General features: G+C 28.1%; 1 protein-coding gene across 1 annotated transcript in view; it reads right to left on the bottom strand.

Moving 5' to 3' along the window:
* Positions 1-5,479: 5,479 nt before the first annotated feature.
* LOC136087331 (uncharacterized) overlaps positions 5,480-20,793 on the bottom strand; it is an 83,942-nt gene continuing 68,628 nt past the window's right edge. Inside the window, exon 5 of the mRNA XM_065809778.1 lies at positions 5,480-5,760. Coding sequence (XP_065665850.1) covers positions 5,611-5,760 — 150 coding nt within the window. The 3' untranslated portion in view covers positions 5,480-5,610. The remainder of the gene's footprint in view (positions 5,761-20,793) is intronic.

Below are 20,793 nucleotides of genomic sequence, written 5' to 3'. Positions count from 1 at the left end.
ACAATTGAATCTTCCCTTTTAGAAATTTCATCAGACTTGCTTGCTCTTTGTAAGACTAATTTAAATTTGGCTGTTCCTTTTTCAGATCTCAGTATTAATAGGTATCATCCTTTGATTTTTAAAGATTCAAATAATCAAATGCTTAACTTGGGGGTTTACATACGCATTAGTTTACCAATTTATCAAGAAATTAAGTTTAAATCCTTTAATCATTCTTTTATGTGCTTCCACACCTTGCACTCAATCAACTTTCTCTGTTCTATTTCGTTCTCCTTCTTTTCAAGACTGCACTCTTCTAAACGTAATTTCTAATCAAAATAATCATGCTCTTTTCTTTATCTTTCTCCGAAGATGGTTATTATTGGTGACTTTAATGCATATCACACTGAATGGCTTAGCTCTACACCACTGACCCTGCTGGCATTAAAGCTAATAAATTTCTCAATATTTTATTGAGATAGTTATTGTTGTGAATCTCTTTCCTGACAATCCTAACCACTTATCTTTACTTTTTGATTTGTGTCTTGTCTCTGATCTTAGCTTATGTTTAGTTTCTCCTTTTTCTCCCTTATTTGATCAGTAAATCTTTCTTCTTAATTTTTGTCTTTAGACTTACCCTATCATCACACTAATTTCTACTACCTTAACGTTGACTGAGATTTTTTTCGTAATTTTCTTACTCCTTGAGCTGATGTTTTTTCTCTCTCTGGTGACAAATACGTCTTTTACGTAATCTTCAGAATCCAGGCAGGAATTAGACGTTTTTATTACTTCTCGTCGGTTCTAAATAAAGCCTCATTCTACATTATGGTTTTCATCTTATGGTTCAGTTGCTATATCTAATCGCAATCATTTTTTTTTAATTTTTAAAAGAAAAACTCTTAGATTAATTAGAATTTAATTGAGATATGACTTTAGCAACAAAAGATGGAGTGATTTGAATGTCTAACACTTGGTTAATTTGTTTAACTTAAATAGAAAGCAGAGTATGGCCATAAGATTCAAGAGTTGGATTAGTAGAGATGTTCTTTGCTAAAAGTTCAGCTTTATCCTTAAAAGAATCCCATGAATAAGAGATGGAATGTTAGACCTACTTTTGTTAATTACGCTTTTGATGGTTTTCTAAAAGTCTCTAGGGCCTAGCTTTTGAGATAAGATGCGAGATTTAGTAAAATCCTTAAATGGTGTAAAAAAAACTCCGGTAAAACGGAGTCTATGTTGTTTGGTACAGGAAAATCTCTCTTAAGACAAGCAAACACAATGAACATTTCTTTCAACTTTAACTCAATACGTTTCACCTTGAGCTATGAATACCTTGGTACTAAACTAGACCTAGCACTAAACATGAGTAGCTACTTTAACAATGCTTATAAAAAATGATGGCAGACTAAGATTACTTAATAAGAGCAGCCGTGGTGCAGTGGTAGCGCACTTGCCTCAGTAAAAAAGGATCCGTAGTTCTAACCTCACCTCTGGACAAATTTTGCGACATCGGTTAGGAAGGAGGCTTGAACTTCCTTCCTAACCGATTAAATGCTCATCTGCGTTGCTCTATGATAAGACTTTAAGGACTTTTTGGAGCATCTAAATAAAATTAAAAAAAAATGAAAATAAAATAAATTAGATATTTGTTCACACCTCTTGCAGCAGAATTACCGCATTTACCAATTGTCAATTATTCTCGTTTTAACCTATTGTAGAAATCTTTGTATCTATTGTAGAAATCTTTGTATTCAGAAACCACTCCCGCGATTGTGTTACTAAGAGGCTCAGCATCTTTAAACCGAGACGCAACATCAGCGATGATTAGAGCATATTTATTAATTTAACAACGAACTTTGTCATGAGGTAAATAAAGCAAATCAGCTTGGTGAACTTTATTAGGACAACTTTCGTTACCTTTGGCTCTCGGTATGTAGATAGGAGCGGGCAAAAAAAATTTTCCATAATGGTTGTTTTCTAAGTCATTTTCTGGCGTCTTTTTCAAAAGTTTCGCAGCAACTGCAAGCTTTTTAATAGCAGCAATACCATGCCAATATCCTCAAATACTTTGGTAAATCTTAGAAAACTTTTTATCTCTTTCGCGTATGCATATTAATATATGTTTAAAATTAGACAAATATGTTTATCTAGTATACAAGTGAGCTATACAATAATAGAAGCGTAATTGAAAAAAGAAAGAAAATGATGAACTTATCGAATTCATTGAAATTAATCAAGCCGATTTTGGTGAATATTATTATTACTATTTATTTGCAATTTATTTATAGTTGACACTTTTACATACATATTAAGTAGTTTTATATTAGGTAAAGTCAACTCAAACAATTTTAAAAAGTTCAAAAAAATAGTTAATAAATCAATAGCAAAAATTAAGAAATAAAATAACAAGTTATTTAAAATTTCCATAAAATAAACATGCAACTTTATAATTGAAATTTGCATAAATTAAACATGCGACTTTTAAATCCAATGTCTTTGACATAGGTCATGCATAATTTGCAACGGCACTGTTTTGGAATCCAATTTTTGATTTTAATTAAAACTATTTCAGTGTTAATGCTGATTTGTAACTCATTGTTACCGAATTCAAAATTGATGATCGCAAATGCGAAATGGGCGTTAGACCGTATTACACAGTCTGTTTATTGTTATATGCAAGTTTATCCAAACTTAGATCAGCATTATGAAAACGAAAAATCTCTTCCATTGATTTATGGGCAAGTCCCAATTTAACTTTGAAAATATCCGTAACTAATACGTGTAAACTCTTGTGGTGTATAGTTATCGAACCATTCTTTACAAGTAGTTCTTCAAAAGGAGATTGATAGTCTTGATATACAATTCTAATGTCTCTTAGGTGTATTCTGTTTATACGACTGTTCAGGTTTCTGCTATGAAACAACCAAATTAATGGACAATAAGAAAAATGAGATGTAATAAAAGCGCAAAGTATGAATTTTCTTTGATTCAAAGACATTAATGAAGCAATTCTGGAAAGCGCATTAACTTTTTGACTTGCTGATTTACATAAATTTTTATATAAATATTAGCACTCTCTAGGATGGGAAAAAAAAAGTTATGTTAAAATGAGATGACAAAACAGCTTTAAATTTTGTTCCAATATTACCGCTTGCTCATGCCAGCTCTATATGTTTGTATATATTTAACCGAATTAGTAAGCCTTCAATTATGCATGTAGCTAAATTAACAGGCATCATTCTACATAATGATGAAAAAATGGTAAATATTGTATGGTCAACAGTTTTGACGAAAAACTTAGCAGAGGCTCTCATTGTTAATAAAAAAAAAGATTCCATCGCAGTTTAGTAGGAGTTGTCGTGGCGCAGTGGTTAAAGCTCTTGCTTTAGCAAGAGATCCAAGGTTTGAAGCAAGCTTTAGGTATATTTTGCGCCATCAATAAGGAAGAAGGAATGAACTTCCTAGTCAAATGCTCTTCCGCGGTGATTTGTAACAAGACCGTTATTTCTTCTTGGAGCACCTAAAACAAAAATAAATAAAAAAAATTACAGCAAAAATAGAGCTAAAACTTTAATGCATTAAACCAAGTTAATGCTCCCAAAGAAAAAAAGTTTTCAATACCCTCAAAATTTTTAAATACATAGGGATGGCTCTTCAATACAAGAAATGTCATTCCAAGAAAAGAAGACAGAAAGTAGAAAAAGAAAAAACTTTATGTATCGAAGAGATCCTCTAAAATTCGTACCATTCATTTCTTTTTACCAGACATGCTCTAAAAGAGTCAATTTTTTTTTTTTTACAGCCATTAAAGCTTTATCAAAATCCATCTTATCTATAAGGACATCCAAGTCTAATTAACTCTCGTACGAGTACATATTTGCCGTCGTCTATTATTTAGCTAATGCAATTATATTGATAACTAATGCCAGCTTTATTAGGCTATTTCAAAATGTCTCGATGCACTCAACATTTCTTTTTTTATTTTGGTGGAACTTTTAATGCTATGACCCATTTCTTATTCATAAGCATTTGCCTTGTTGCTTTGCTTGCAAGCAGAAACAAAACACTTTTCCAACAACCTTCACATTAAACTGAAATAAAGTTTGACTAGAAATTTTAAATTTCAAAGATTGCTATAGCCAATTGCTAGGCCGGCGCATATTAAACTATGAAATGCAATACCGAGAGCAGGACGCATATAGTCCTTTCAATTGCCTCCGGCTGGTCCACCTTATGACATTTTTGAAGTTTAACAAGCTACTTGTTATGTTTAATGCATTATCACTGCTTCAAATAGAAGTTAGTTTTCAATAAAGTTTAAAGGAGTCAATTAAAATTAATGTCAAATCCCGAACTTTATTTAACCATCAGGTAAAGATCATTTGATATACGCTAGGTGGTTTAATGAAATCAATGTCAATGAGCCATCGTTCTTAATATTTTAACATTAATTTAAAATAAAAACATAGCTTAACAAACCTACACCTTCTATGAGTAGGGACTACGGGTTCCGGATAAAACCACTTATTACTAAAGCTCTATGAGAAAAGGCCAAACGCTATCAAAATTCTTATCTGCCCCACTATTCACTTCAATAAAATGTTTAAAGAAAGTAACTTCATACTCGATGAAAACTTTTTGAAATCTCAACATATCTCTAACATTTAATATTTCAGCGCAAATACAGTAGCTACTATTGCAACAGTATTTGCGGAACAGTGTCAAAAGCTTTAGCAAAGTCTGCCATTACTACATCCAGAGGTATAACATTGCTAATGCAAGAAAAAACTAAGTTCGGAGTTTCTAACAAATTTGTGGTACAAGATTTCTCTTTTTCAAATCTATGTTGTTGGGTTGTCAATAAATTGTTGTTGAAAAGATACGTTTTTATTTTTTCTTATATAAAAGATTCTAATATTTTGTAGGGAACAGATGTTAATGAGACAGGGCAATAGTTGGTGGCAATAGTTTTGTAACCTTTTTTATAGATTGGTGTTATAGTTTAAATTAAACAAATTGTCAAATATTATTGAAAAAACAAAATAGACATTCTTATGCAATTTCAAATCTTATTTGTTACCTATGTATTGATATTAAATAACTTCAAATATTATGTCTCACCTATGTATTGACAATATATAGCTTCAAATATTGTCTTACTTATGTATTGATAAAATTGAAGTTAAAAGAGCAAAGTTACAATTTTTAATGTTTTTGATGCGAACAACTTAAAAAGTTTTTTTTATTATTTCTTATTCGAATTTTTTACAAAAGTATATTTGATTTAGGTTATAGCCTTAGACAGTATGTCAAGTTCAAAATGGTTATATAAGTTCATGCTCTTTTTATAATTTTTTTTTTAATTTTTTTTTTTACAATGTATTTTTTTATTTGTATGTTTAATTGTATAATGTATAATGTAAATGTATAAATTATTTAAATCTTTAAGAATGTTTTTATAACTTTTTCAGTAAAAATTTTATTCAATTAGTTTCAGTTATAAAAGTAACATTATATTTTATAAAATTTGAATACAATTATAAACATATTACATAAAATTTGTGTTAACATAAAAAGTCATATAAACGCGAATTTAAATTCATCTATTTAAACAAAAAATTAAAAAAATTAATATGATTTTCGTGTAGTCGTAGAAAGGACAATAATTAAACAAATTGCAAGGCATCCCACACCGATTGCTATTCTTGCATATCTTCTGGTAGCAACAGAAGCCTGTAGAGCACGCGAATACTCACCCTTTGCAACTGCGCTATCAACCTAAAAAAAGATTTTATAAAAATAGTAAATAACAACCAACCTAACATTTTCTTCAACAGCTTCATCTGTTTACGATTCTTCAAAAGAATCTTAAACAGATTATTTAAAGAAAAAATCTGAAAAATTATTTAAACTCAAACTTTTAATATAAAACTTAAAATAGAAAACTTATAATAAGAAAACCTTATTTATTGTTAAACTTATATATATCAGTTTTATATTAAAATTGTTTAGTACCCCAAGAAATATATTAAAATCTGATTGGAACTAGAGCTTTAAAATAATTTTCAAAAATGCTATCAAATTTGAAAATCTTTGCCTCCATTACCCCAGAAAAATTGAAAACAACAGAATTTTTGTGAAGTAATTACTCAAAATCTACTTGTCATTTTGGCATGAAACTTGGAACATTTTTTAATAACATAATTCATTTTAGAAAAAATAAATGAAAACAAATAAATATTTTAGAAATTATGCATGAAACACTAAAAAGTAAGCGAGCAAAACAACACTAATATAACAAAATTTCAAGATCTAAAATGCATTGAAAAAAAATCTTTTCTCATTTGAATTTTAATAACATGAAGAACAATCTGTGAAAATTTCAGCACTTTTGCATAACTATTTAAAAAATTATCATTTTCCAAACTTTTAAAACTAGTTAAAAAATATATTTTGAGATTTTGCGATATAAAAAATAAGATTACTCAAAATGCATAAAAAAATATATAGTTTCTGGAATAAATATAATAAATTGAATACCTCCAGGTTCATATGATATTTTTTCAGTTTTCTTAACTTTATTGAGTATCCTTTTTTAATACTTTTTTACTGTTTATGTCTCTTTATTCCTTGGGGGAGTGATTTTTTTATTGAAAATCGTTAGTAGAATCTTTTTGCTTTTCTATGATTAACGTTGCATAACCAAAAAGACTAAACTCTGATAATACAGACAAAATACCTCTCGGACCGTCATTAAAATTTAATATAGCAGAATTTACTCCAATTTCCAACCAGTGTTGATCGGTTCACAAAAATTATTTTGGGACAGCGTTTCCAGATTATTGAATTGAGCTCCTCGTTTGCATTCTGCATTCGACAATGAAAACATTTTGAAAGCAATTCATCTCCTGATAAATCCTGAAAAATTGCTTTTAATAAATTAAAAATTTCTATTGATAATGATATATGTTCTTTGAATTTGGTTGCACCATAAACCTTATCGTAGTGATATTTGCACCAACTATTTTCATCTCGCGGGCACATTCTATGTTGGTATTCTTGATCATCAAATTTAGTGAAAAACTACTATCCAAACTGCTTTCTTTATAGCATATAAACTATTAATATTGTTTCTAATTACTAAATCATGTTAGTTTTGGAGAGAGTTTATTACTGATTCTGTAATTTAAAATAGTTTTATTTATTTTAACCAGATTCCTGAGGCGAGTGCCAAGACGTTTTTGCACATGAACGATAGGTTCTAACTTTACAGGAGTGGTACCATACTCCTTATATGGCTCACTTTGCATGAAATTATTGAATGATGAAGTGTCTCTATCTCCAAGATACTCTTTATATATAAAATTATACTTTGCTATGGAGGGATTAAATATTGAGTTAGCACCAGCTGATTCTATTGAACCAAAAGAGCCTTTATGGTTGATATTGCATATATAGTTAGCACGCCATTCATCATACTCAGGGCTATTAGTTTTATTTTCCCAATATTGACAAGCACTACAATGTTTTGAAAGAACTTTATAGTCTATGCACTTTTTACCAATCAATGCTGTCGTGACTTCATTTTGAGACGAATACCCGCGATTTTGCCACGTGCCATCAATTGTAATACGATGGTAGTAGGGACCTTCCAGATTATTTGTTATGCATTCTTGGGCTGCCTTGTTCATACTTTTAGTTGCAGCATTCATATAAGCAGTAAATACTAGACCATTTTTTTTCTTTAAATTATCAAAAGCATTTTCAGTAATATTATATTTTCATGCTTATTGCAAAAGTTTCATTAGCCTAAAACCCTAATCCAATCTCGCGGAATGCAACAACTGAACGTATATTCATTTTATATGGCTCTCTGCCTACATTATTTACAGTAGAAATAGTTTTTGAGCTAAAAACTGGTTAGTTTTTCACAGTTCTTACAATATAACTCAATGCAATATGAAAACCCCATTCTCAGATCTAATATATCAGTTATTTTCAGTGATAAGTTGCATAATTTACATACAACAATTTCAAATATTTTCTTCAAACAGTCATATCATTCAAAATGAAGTAGCTTTCAGTATCTTCAAGATTATTTTTTTCGAAATAAAATTGTTGTTGGGGTAAGGTGTGTCAATTTTTATTTTTTTTTCAATTTCAAAAACGGCAAGGTTACTTTTGGCGAAGAATTTAATGGAGATTCCGAATCTGCAAAAAAAAACTTTAAAACATAATGTCTTGCTCGGTGGGTCAGCGTTGTTTTGAACGGAAAAATAACCAAAATGTGACTAATTAACAGAGCAAAACTATAACTAAAAAAAAAAAAAAAATTTTTGATAAACTCAATAATTGTTATGTTGAATTTTAAGAAAATTGATTATTTGGTTCTAAAAGTCATTAAAATTAAATACAGAAAAGGAGTTTTTGTGAAGAGTGTTTTTACAAAAATCAGCCACTTTTTTCATACTTTTGACTAAGAATGTTACGGTAAAGTGTGTTGTTTTTTTCCTGTTTTTATCAAACTTTAAAAGTAAGGGGAGTTCATTTTTGTGGGGAACTTTATAGGGAATCTGAATCTGAAAAAAATAAATAAAAATAAATATGTCTTGTTGGAGGGAACGCTTAGTTTTCAACGAAAAAATGACTAAAATATGAATAGTTAAGGAGAAAAAATTATTAGCTAAAAAAAAAAAATTTCAATTATTTGATTAACTCAATATAAAATGATATTTTCATGAAGTTCAACATAAAAAATGTTGAACTTCATGAAAATATCATATTTTGTTAAAAAGTCAAAAAAATAAACACATAATGGGGGCTATTGTGAAGGTTACTTTGAAAAAATTAGTCGATTTTTTCATAATTTAGACAGGGTAGGGTGCGCTTACTATTCTAAATCGTAGGGTGCGCTTTCTTTTCTAAAAGTAATAATAAGTCAAACATTTTTGTTACAACAAAGAGTATATTATATACTAATACATTTATAATATATATTATATAATACTGATATCTTTATTAAAATTTACAAATAATTAACAACTAATAATTTATATATTTTATTTAAAATATGTGAGTTCAACTAAATTATATTTCGCATTGTTTGTGCTCATAAAACCCCTACTGATTTCTTTGTGTTTTTATATATCCTGCTCGCTTCTCATGGAAATATATTTTTGCACAAGGAATTCAATTGGAATAAAATATGCCGAGGTCTCTCAATGCAAATATGCAAACAAAAACTTTGAAAAAGTGACTTTAGGTGAACTTGAAATAGGGCCTGTTTCTCATTCCAGATGGCTCACTACAGCCAACCGTTTTTGTAGATTGTGGGTTTCAAATCATTTTCTAACAGAAAAAAACCTCAGAAATCTACGTTTAATTATTGAATTCATAGTTGGTGTGTATTTTCCTTGCTGGTTTCAAATAACGGTAAAACATTACTGGTAAGATGGACCTCGGCATATTTTAGTCCAATTGAAACAACTAAAATATTAAAAAAAAAGAAGTTGTTGCAATAAAACGAAAACTGTAAAGAGATCTGCATGGTTTGCAATTATTGAATGCATTATTCAGACTCTTTTATGTTCCGAAGATGAAGAGGAATAAAAGTTAGGAGTGAAAAAGGTGCTAGACATTAAAAAGAAGGAGATGATAATACTCAGTTCGTAGAGTTACAGTAAGAATTCGCAAAGCCCCATTCATAAATACTGATGCTGATAAATTGACCAATCTAATTCAGTGGAAAGATTCAATATACAAACCACTACTTAGCTTCACAACCCATGAAGTCATAAAATATTTTCACAAGCCTATGGTAGTTCCAGATTGGCCATGCCATTCCCAATCTATCGAACGTTGCGCTTCTTTTTTATACAATTACATGAATATAATAACTTATTTAAAATTTGTTAATGACTAAATTGTTTTTAATGTTTAATATAAGTTACAGAGGCTTGTCCAAAAACATATTTCCATGAGAAGCGAGTAGGATATATAAAAACACAAAGAAATCAGTAGGGGTTTTATGAGCACAAACAATGCGAAATATAATTTAGTTGAACTCACATATTTTAAATAAAATATATAAATTATTAGTTGTTAATTATTTGTAAATTTTAATAAAGATATCAGTATTATATAATATATATTATAAATGTATTAGTATATAATATACTCTTTGTTGTAACAAAAATGTTTGACTTATTATTACTTTTAGAAAAGAAAGCGCACCCTACGATTTAGAATAGTAAGCGCACCCTACCCTGTCTAAATTATGAAAAAATCGACTAATTTTTTCAAAGTAACCTTCACAATAGCCCCCATTATGTGTTTATTTTTTTGACTTTTTAACAAAATATGATATTTTCATGAAGTTCAACATTTTTTATGTTGAACTTCATGAAAATATCATTTTATATTGAGTTAATCAAATAATTGAAATTTTTTTTTTTTTAGCTAATAATTTTTTCTCCTTAACTATTCATATTTTAGTCATTTTTTCGTTGAAAACTAAGCGTTCCCTCCAACAAGACATATTTATTTTTATTTATTTTTTTCAGATTCAGATTCCCTATAAAGTTCCCCACAAAAATGAACTCCCCTTACTTTTAAAGTTTGATAAAAACAGGAAAAAAACAACACACTTTACCGTAACATTCTTAGTCAAAAGTATGAAAAAAGTGGCTGATTTTTGTAAAAACACTCTTCACAAAAACTCCTTTTCTGTATTTAATTTTAATGACTTTTAGAACCAAATAATCAATTTTCTTAAAATTCAACATAACAATTATTGAGTTTATCAAAAATTTTTTTTTTTTTTTTAGTTATAGTTTTGCTCTGTTAATTAGTCACATTTTGGTTATTTTTCCGTTCAAAACAACGCTGACCCACCGAGCAAGACATTATGTTTTAAAGTTTTTTTTTGCAGATTCGGAATCTCCATTAAATTCTTCGCCAAAAGTAACCTTGCCGTTTTTGAAATTGAAAAAAAAATTAAAATCGACACACCTAATGTTGGAGGGTACTCTGCTTTTGTGGTTGTTGATGTTGTGTTGAATAAAAGTTTGTTTGCTGATCATTTTTACAACAATTATGGAGATGAACATTAGTTTTTTTCTTTTTTAAAACAAAATTCTGCTTGTAATCTTTAGGCATTATGCTTTTAAAATAGTACAAACAGTAAATAGTATAACTTGCAAAATTCCAAAATACTAGAAATACTGCATTAAACAACCTTTGTAACAACTTGAATATATTCTAAGAATTTGAATGATCATTCAACTTATGACCAAAAAAATAAACAAGGTAGGCTTTATACTCAAATACTCAAAGGTAAGCTATATACTCAAGGTAGGCTATATATACTCAAATATTTTTTAATATTTAAAATATATTGATTTTTGCAGTACATTGGAAATATTTGTTTTATTTATTTAATAATATCAAACTCCTTGGTTGATATAAATCTAAATTATTATTACTCAAAGTTAAAATTTTGCATTAAAAAATTTTGTATTCTGTGAACAAAAGAACCAAATTTTTTTTTTTCAAAATTGACTTTTATTTCTTGGGTTATCACCTTCAACGATATCAACGAGTCAACGATAAAAAACGTCGGTTTATTGGTGAAAAGCATTATTTTCAAGAGCTGAAAATTCATAAAAACAGTAAAAAATCTGAAAAAAAGATTTTATCATTAGGGATCGTCCATAAATTACGCAACGCTAAATTTCACTAATAAATAAAACAAATAAGACTATAAGTTTTTCCTCGCAAAGCCTCAAGTCATATAAAAATTAAAACAGCCCATTAAGTTTAATTAAAATTGCCGCGTAAACGCGCTTAACATCTCCTACTCCTTTTTTAAAAATAAATTTAGCTTTGCGTAATTTATGGATGATCCCTTCTTATACCAAAAGAATGCGCGTTTATACCAAAAGCGCGTTCGTCGTTGTTGCTAAAAAAACGCAACAATAATTAAAAAAAATAGTTTTAAAACTGAATCACGAACTGACCACGAACTAACAACGAAGAATCAAGCTAATTGTATTCAGAAGTTAAAGATTTTAACTAAACCATGAGTTTAGGCTCAGATATAGTAAAATTCAAACTTTATAATCAAATTAAATGTCCTTGATTAGAACTATTTATTGTTACATCTTGTTTTTACCATTGTTGTATATTTGTGGCTTTTTTTAGATTACCATACAATATATACAACATGCAGATGGTCTATGCACCAAACTTTGGACTAAAGTCTTTTATATATTGTTTTTTTTTTCAATCAATGTTTTGGTATTGATTGATTTGCATCAAAATTTAATTTTTATACTAAACATTATATTTCTAAAAACTTTAGTTTGTATTCATCCGTTTGTAATTTACCCATAAATATTAAACAACTATTTTTATATCTGTTATTTAGACTGCTTATTGAAAGGATGCTATATTGTTCTCAATGCAAAAGCGTTGAGAAAATTAAATTTAAAAGTTTTTAAAATAAGTATCCAAAGATTGAATAGTTGGTGACTTAGATACATCTTTTACATCTTCAGATCATCAGACGCTTATCAACATTTATTTTTCTCAGATCATCAGATACTTTTCAACATTGTTTTACATCTTCAGATCATCAGACGCTAACGTTACAGTGTTTTTGTTTAGAAAATAAATAATTAAAAATCAAATAGGCATTAAAAAATAATGAGGCAGATTATAGCAAACTCGTCCCAAGCTAAAAGCAATGACGTTAAAAGAACTTCGAATAATGGCAGGAGCTGACCAAAATCAGCATTCTAAATTTACAAATCTGTTTTGGGAAACATGAAAACATCTTTTCATAAGCTCAAAACAAGGTATTTTACTTTTATCCAGCAATTAAACAGCACTTTTCGGAACTCCAAAAAGTGATGCATAAATTAAATTGAAATTTTAACTTTTAAATTTTTAGTATTATTTTTTTACCAAGGTAACAAGGTTTTTGTAAATATTTTAATGCTTCTAATAAAAAAATTTTTTAAATAAAATGTTTGTATGAAAAGATTTTCTGATATTATTAATTTCGATTCAGACGGCTAAAGTAAAACATTATTAAAATGTTGTCTGATTAGCTTTGACTATTAAATAGCAAAGTAGCAGTTTTCAAATGGTGGTAGGAATATATTTAATATTTGGCAGACTTATGAAAGTTAAAAATCCACAATTAAATGTTTGATTAAACTTTTAAACATCTATCTATATATAATAATACTGAACTTATTAGTCGAGCCCACTCGTGCGTTTTGACACAGAGCTGAAGGCGTCCATTAAAGAAAATAAAAAAACAAGAACAGGTTCAGCACTTTTTTATGAAAAAATATTAGAAATTGGTGTATTTAATTCCAATATGCAATTTTAATTATAATCAATAATTATAATTAATGTAAAAATTCCATTTTATAACGTTATGTACAATCGCCTATAAATATAAACGTCAGTAGCGTTACTGACGTTTACACTTATAGAAAACATCATACTTTAACATTTTAAAACGAAAATAAAAAAAAATAAAAATATTGCACGAAGTTTTTTCTGCTATAAATGGTTCATATTCTCATTTACAAACTCAAAATAATTAAAACTTTCTAATTAAAATCGATAATGAACTTAACATAAATAACAAAGAAACTCAAACCAATTACGATAATTATAATCTGGGATTAAAAGAAGAAGCAATACTTCATCGAAATCCAATAGGTAATATTCAATAAGCTCAATGACAGCAATTCTCATAAGAAGTGTAGTCCTATGTCTTCTTAATCCATTTTGAACAATCCAATGAAAAGTAAATATTTGATTGGACAATACTAAACTCAGATTGAAACATAGGTTGATTTTCTTGGTCTAGCAAAGTATGAACTAAACTACAGGAATTCTACAACTAAAATTATTATATGAACATTAAAGAACAGCTATTTGTTACTCTTTTAAGACTTTAACAGGCTAATAACATTGTTGCATTTGCTCATATATATAGTGTCAGTGAGTCTTACGTAGCATATTTGCAACTTGGATAATGTTTCTTTTTTATCGCTTTAAAGATTATAAATTTTTGATGTTTCTACCTCAATAACAATTCTATAAGTTTCTTTCTCAAATTTTCAAAAATTTCATTAGCATAAGATGCTCAGTTGGTTGTTTTGAAAATGACTGTGAAATGCGACGTGGTTATAGTAAACAGGGCAGTATCTATTTATCTTATGAGCATCATTGTGCCTAAAATGTCTAAATACTGTAAATCCTAATAGAACTGTTTATTTAGTTTTAGACCTTTATTGCATTGATGATGTTACAAATTTTTTAACAATGTAGGATTATGTCTTTTATTAATCCTGGTGATACCTAATCTAATATAGTAATATAGTCTTATTGCTATGTAACTAATTTACGTTGCAGCTTGCCGTGTTAACTTTCAAGATTGTTTATGCAATTCATGGTTTTACAAAAATATTTTGCTGAAGTGTTAGCAGTTAGTATTCAATCATAACTTCTATTTTTATGGCTGCATATCTTAAAGTATACAATATTGGGTTATAACTATTTGTTTTTAATTTCAACTTTTATCGTTGTAATTTTTAATTGAATACTTTTAATTTTTTTGTTCTTATAACAAAAAAGTATTCACTTTTTTGTTAAAAGAAATATCTTTGTAAAAATAACGATGCTGAAATTGGCAATAATTAAGAATTGTTTTGTTTTGATGGACAAATACAACTTTTTAATTCTAAGCCTAAAGAGTTATATTTTGAACTAGGCAAATATCTATAAAATTAATTTTTCTTTTTCTAAGAAAATTTTTCTTTTTAAAATATTCTTATTAGAAAACAAATATGTATTAAGTTACTACAGATGTAAAATGTACAACCAAAATTCAATATTTTGCAAGATTTTATCAGTAGGGGAGAACTTGCACCCTTGATCCGTTAGTACTTTTGATCCTACAGCGTCATCTCCATACTTACATAACTTATTAAAGAGGGGTGATAACCAGTGTGTTATAAACATTGCATTTTCAAAATAAATCTTGTTTTGGTTGAAAAATAGACCACTATTAAATTCATTTATAAAAAGTTTGATTTTGACGACAAAAAGTAATTTTTTACTTAACAAGGAACCTCACATCTTTACTATTTTTTTGAGTGGAGTAAATTTGCTTATATCATTTTGTAACTAAACTATTCACCTCTTGTATGGCTACTTTTGGTAAGCTTTAGAAGCCTCTAGTATAGCAAAAAAATATTTTTTGTTAAAATGGAGCGGGTTAACACCCTTGATCCTAATGCATTTATGCACTTTTGATAGCATGATCGAACATACACACACAAACATATACAATATGTCATATTGTTTTTAAATTTTTTTTTTCCAAAATATAGCCTTAAAATGAAGACTTTATACTTTTTTTTGTTCTTATAATAATTTTATACAATCTAATTGTATTGTGTATATATATATATATATATATATATATATATATATATATATATATATATATATATATATATATATATATATATATATATATATATACATATATATATATATATATATATATATATATATATAATTAAATTTTAGAAAAAACAACTTTTAATGGAACTTAAAGTTTCATGCCTATCGGCAATCATCAGCCATGAAGTACCTTATGGCTGATGATTGCCGATAGGCATGAAACTTTAAGTTCCATTAAAAGTTGTTTTTTCTAAAATTTAATTATAAAACGCTCTGTTTTTGAAAAAATATATATTTTCTTAAATATTGAGCACTTTACAACAATCAAGAGTTTAGTATTTTTAATACTAAATCATACAACAGCAATATATGAAACGATGTATACAAAAACGTTCTAAGTCATAAAAACTATTTTTTCGGGGAACGAGAAAAAACTTATTAAATCAAAATTATTACTTTAATAAATTCAAAAAAAAATCTGGGTGCTATTTGACATCTTTAAATATTCGATTTGTTAAAAAATATATCAAAATTTATGATATATATATATATATATATATATATATATATATATATATATATATATATATATATATATATATATATATATATATATATATGTATATATATATATATATATATATATATATATATATATATATATATATATATATATATATATATATATATATATATATATATATATATATATATATATATATATATATATATATATATATATATATATATATATATATATATATATATATATATATATATATATATAATATATATGACATTTAAGGGATGCGTAATGAAATATCAATTAAATCAAAATACAGTCTGCAAACCTAACTTAATTACCATACAAATCTTTACCAACAAAGAAGGAACATCTTTATCAGACTAACTTTAAAAGGCTTTAAAACTTCATTATGGAACAGTTGGAGAATTTTTCACCAATCTAAAAGATGTTTGTCTGCGATACAAATTTTAGCCACAAAGCATTTTTGATGTTAATGAGACAGGTCTCACGACTATTCAAAAACCAGTTAAAGTAATCGCTGGTAACGGAGATAAACAAGTTGGAAAGATAACTTCGCAGAAAGAGGGACATTGGTAACATTTTGTTGAGAAGTTAATGCTATTAACTGCATTACATTAAGAAAACTCAACCCCTCCATTTTTTATTTTTCCAAGAGTTCATTTCAAATGAAGAATGATAAATGGTGGTCCACCTGGATGTGTTGGAGTTGCAAACCCATCTGGTTAGATAAATGTTGTAACGTTTTCACCAGCTGACCCAGTGCTAATACTTCTTAATAACCATATGAGCCATGTTTTAATTGTGTTTTAATTGTGTTTTAATTGTGTTTTAATTGTGCTTTAATTGTGCTTTAATTGTGTTTTTAGAGTTAACAACAAAAAAAAAAAAAGCATGCTTCCACCACAGTCAAAAGCTGCAGCCATTAGATTGGTCAATTTATGGGCCACTGAAACGTTTTTACAATGCAGCCTGTGATGATTGGGTTGTATCTAATCTAAGACCAATAACCATATATAATATAGCTGCAGTTGTAAAGAAAGCTTTTGCACAAGATTTTACTCTAACATTTTTTCAAGATTTGTTAAGGCAGGATTTGAATCCTTTAATACTAACCTATTTTCTGATAATGAGTTTTTGGCTTCATATGTAAAAGATCGTCCAGAACCTATTACTGCTAACCCATTTTCAGGTGTGGTTGATATAGCTTCTGTTATTGTTCATGGCCCAGCTTTTAATCAATCATTGACGTCAAGTCTGTTATCAGGTTTAGCTTGTAGTGTATTGCCTATTTGGCCTATTCCTGACCATGGAAGTCAACCACCCAGTGTTTCTATTAATATCTTTTATCAAGCAAGTCTAGAAAAAATTAAACCATTCCCAAAAGCTAGATCAAGGAAGTTGCTTAAAGGACACATTTATGTCCAGCGCACCCGAATGCTCACAGGCACTCCTATTCGAAGTGAACTAAATAATCTTCAGGAAATGAAAAACAAATCTCAGTCAAATTTGAAAAAACATCATGAAACAAAAAATAAGGTCTTTTTAAAAAGAATTTATTTTGAAACTGACGAAAACAACAAAAAAAAATGTCTTAAACACCAGTCACGGTGGGAATACATTAGAATCACAACACATTCAAGAGAAATAGAAGCAGTTTCATACTTTAACAACTAGGTAAAACGTTGAGCCTCAGTAAAAAATAACATTTTTTTTATTGATTTTTTTTTCTAATGAGAAAGATAAATTTGTTGTTAAATTAATGATAACTTTATTGCTTTTTATTAAAGACAGTTTTGATGACTTGAAAATAATTCTTACACATTCATGGTATAAAATTGACCTCGAATCAAGTATGCATGCGTAGAACCATTGGATACTGGTATGTATATATATATATAGTAACCATGGTATACTATATACGTGCATGCTGGTATGTACCCTTGATCCCAATTGAATTTTTTTAATTTTTGTAATTTAAAATCTACTTATGATATTCTGGTAAAAAAATGATTATTAAATTATAATAAGGCATAAAGTTTGCTATCATCTTCTCTTACATTAGAGATCAAAATGAAAACATATATTCAGTAAACTGGCTTTATAGATTTTTAGGATAATGGCTGCATACTCTTCCCTGCTACATTTTTTTTTTTGAATTTGAAACATTTATTTTCTACTATTCCTATAATGGTATTATTAAGATAAAAAATAAGACCACAAGGAGTTAGATGAGGAAAACCATGAGGAGTTAGATTTGGTGAATACCACTTGTAACAATTTTTGTATTCACTTCATATTTTGTAATTGCAATTGGCTCTTATTTAAGTCCACAAATTATATCAGTAGTTTTTACATTTTTAAGAAATCAAGGTTTATTTTTTAAATAATTATAGTACTTTTGCGAATGAAGTTTTTAACTACCAAATTACCCGCCTTCGATTTTAATACTCTCGAAATCCGAAGCTTTTGTTACAAAACCGCTAGTTTGAAACAAATTTTCATAATTAGATGCCTGATTAGTATATCGTATTTTAGCAAATTATTTTCAGGAACAATGACTTCATTATAATCAATTATAGATTGTTCAAAAGAATTAACAAATACTTGATAAATTGAAATGTCATTTTCATTAAGTTTGAAATCTTCATAAGAAAAAATAAAAAGAGTTTCCCATAATTCATTGTTTTTTACACTGTGTGGTTGAATAGATTAGACGAATCGGTTTAGACTATTTTTTGAAACAATATTCCTATATTTATTCAGTCTTGGACCCCATATATTTGTGCGACCGTGGCGCAATGGTCAGAGCGTTTGCTTAATAAGCAGGAGATCCAGGTTCGAAACGAGCCCTGGACATATTTTCGTGTCACGGTATGGAAGGAGGCGTGAATTTCCGGGTTAAATGCACTTTCGCTGTGCTCTGTGATAAGACCGTTAGATCTTATTGGGGCACTTTTAAAAATAAAAAATTAAAATAAAAATTTATGCAATGTTTTTGTGTGTTTGGTAGATTTATAAAATGCTTTATGAAGTGCTTGTGGCTTATCTTTCTTTTTAATCCTTTTTTCATTTTCATAATAGAGAATTTGATGGCATTTTAACTACATAACCATTAGGGTGGAGCAATTTTCATAGCAAAAAAAAAAGAGTTTAAAAACCAATATTACTGAGACACGAATCAATGTCTATTAATTATAAGACAAAAGTAAAAAAATATTTTTTGATTTTGATGAGATCTTGAGGGTCCTCTTTGGAATTTAAATTCTTGACAGGTCCTAATATTTTTGAATTTTTTTTTTCTAAACCATATCAACCTTGGACTCAAAAAAAGCAGAAAAAAATGCTTGTTTCATAAATAATAATTTTACTAAAAAAATTTTTTAGTGAAAAAAATACTTGCAAAAATATACCTTAAAACCCCCGTTTTGTTGAGGACGGGGGTTTTTAATGAAAAAAACAACTCTACTTTTTTAATTTTAATTTTTAATAAAAACAAATATTATTTTCAAAATCAGCATATTATTTTGCTTCTTTTAAGTATCAAGTTGATATAGTTTAGAAAAAAAAAATTTAAACAATATTAGGACCCATCAAAAATTTAGAATCCAAAGAGGAACCTCAAGAACTCATCTAAACTAAAAAAAAAAAGAGTAAGGTTCTTTTTTCACCAAAAGATATTGATTTGCTGCTCAGGCAAATCAAATTTCAAAAATTTTCAAAATCGCTCCACCCTAATAACCATTTAATAAAGCATAATCACAAAGCATAAGAAGTTAACACGCTATGTGTACACATCTATCAAGACTATTTGCAATTCAGTTGCATGTTACTGTTTTTAAATGCCCACTATATAAGGGCCGACGACAACGGTGTTGTTGTCCTGTATTAATTTTTATTGCGACAGTTACGTCCAATGATACATAATTTTTCAATTGAATCGTGAACATGTGCACGTAAATAATAAGTATACACAGAAGAATCCATCTATAGTACTTGTTATACTATTTATTAGAAGTTAAAACAATATTATCTTGAATATTTTAACTAAAAATGCTGTCTAATAATGGCCGTCTTTTCTTAACAGGTTTTGCAAATAAAGTATAGACATTTCTTGAGTTGTGATTTTATTTTGGAAATTAAAATTGATTCAACCACGTAATAATAAACATGACCTTAATTTAACATCGATGATATAGTTTAAAAAGAAAATGTATGCCATCCGACTCTGAGAAAAGATATATTATTAAATATTGACAAATTGCATTGTTCTTTATTGTACCATTTACCATCATCAGTGCTGGATTATTGCGTTTTGGAATGTGTATAAAAAGAGCATCATTAAAAGATGAAATCAGTCTAAAGATGACAAAAGTATTCCAAGCAATAGCCCAAGTATTGGGTAATTATTCTAAGTATTGGGTAATAGTTCAATTAGTTATAGTTAATAGTTTATTATTTTTGCTAATTTTAATGCATAAATCCTGACTTGTAACCATTCTCACCTCTCATTGATTTTTTTAGTATGGGCAAGTCTCCAGACTTAACCCCAAGAAAAAGTAGGGAAGTAAAAACCTTACTTCTTTATTCTACACATTCTCAGAGAGAGATAGCAGCAATTGCAAAGGTTTAAAAGTCAATAGTGAGCCAATTTAAAGATAAAATTGATACAAATGTGCCTCTAGACCAGACCGTGTCGGCAAAAGTAGTAGAAAAAGCATCACTACTATATGTTGTGACCGTAAAATTAGAGACATTTGTCTTAAAAACAGAAA

Source organism: Hydra vulgaris, chromosome 11 (assembly GCF_038396675.1).
Source record: "Hydra vulgaris chromosome 11, alternate assembly HydraT2T_AEP".
Taxonomy (NCBI): domain Eukaryota; kingdom Metazoa; phylum Cnidaria; class Hydrozoa; order Anthoathecata; family Hydridae; genus Hydra; species Hydra vulgaris.
The sequence above is the reverse complement of the archived record's forward strand: the minus strand, read 5'-3'. Positions and strand labels throughout refer to the sequence as shown.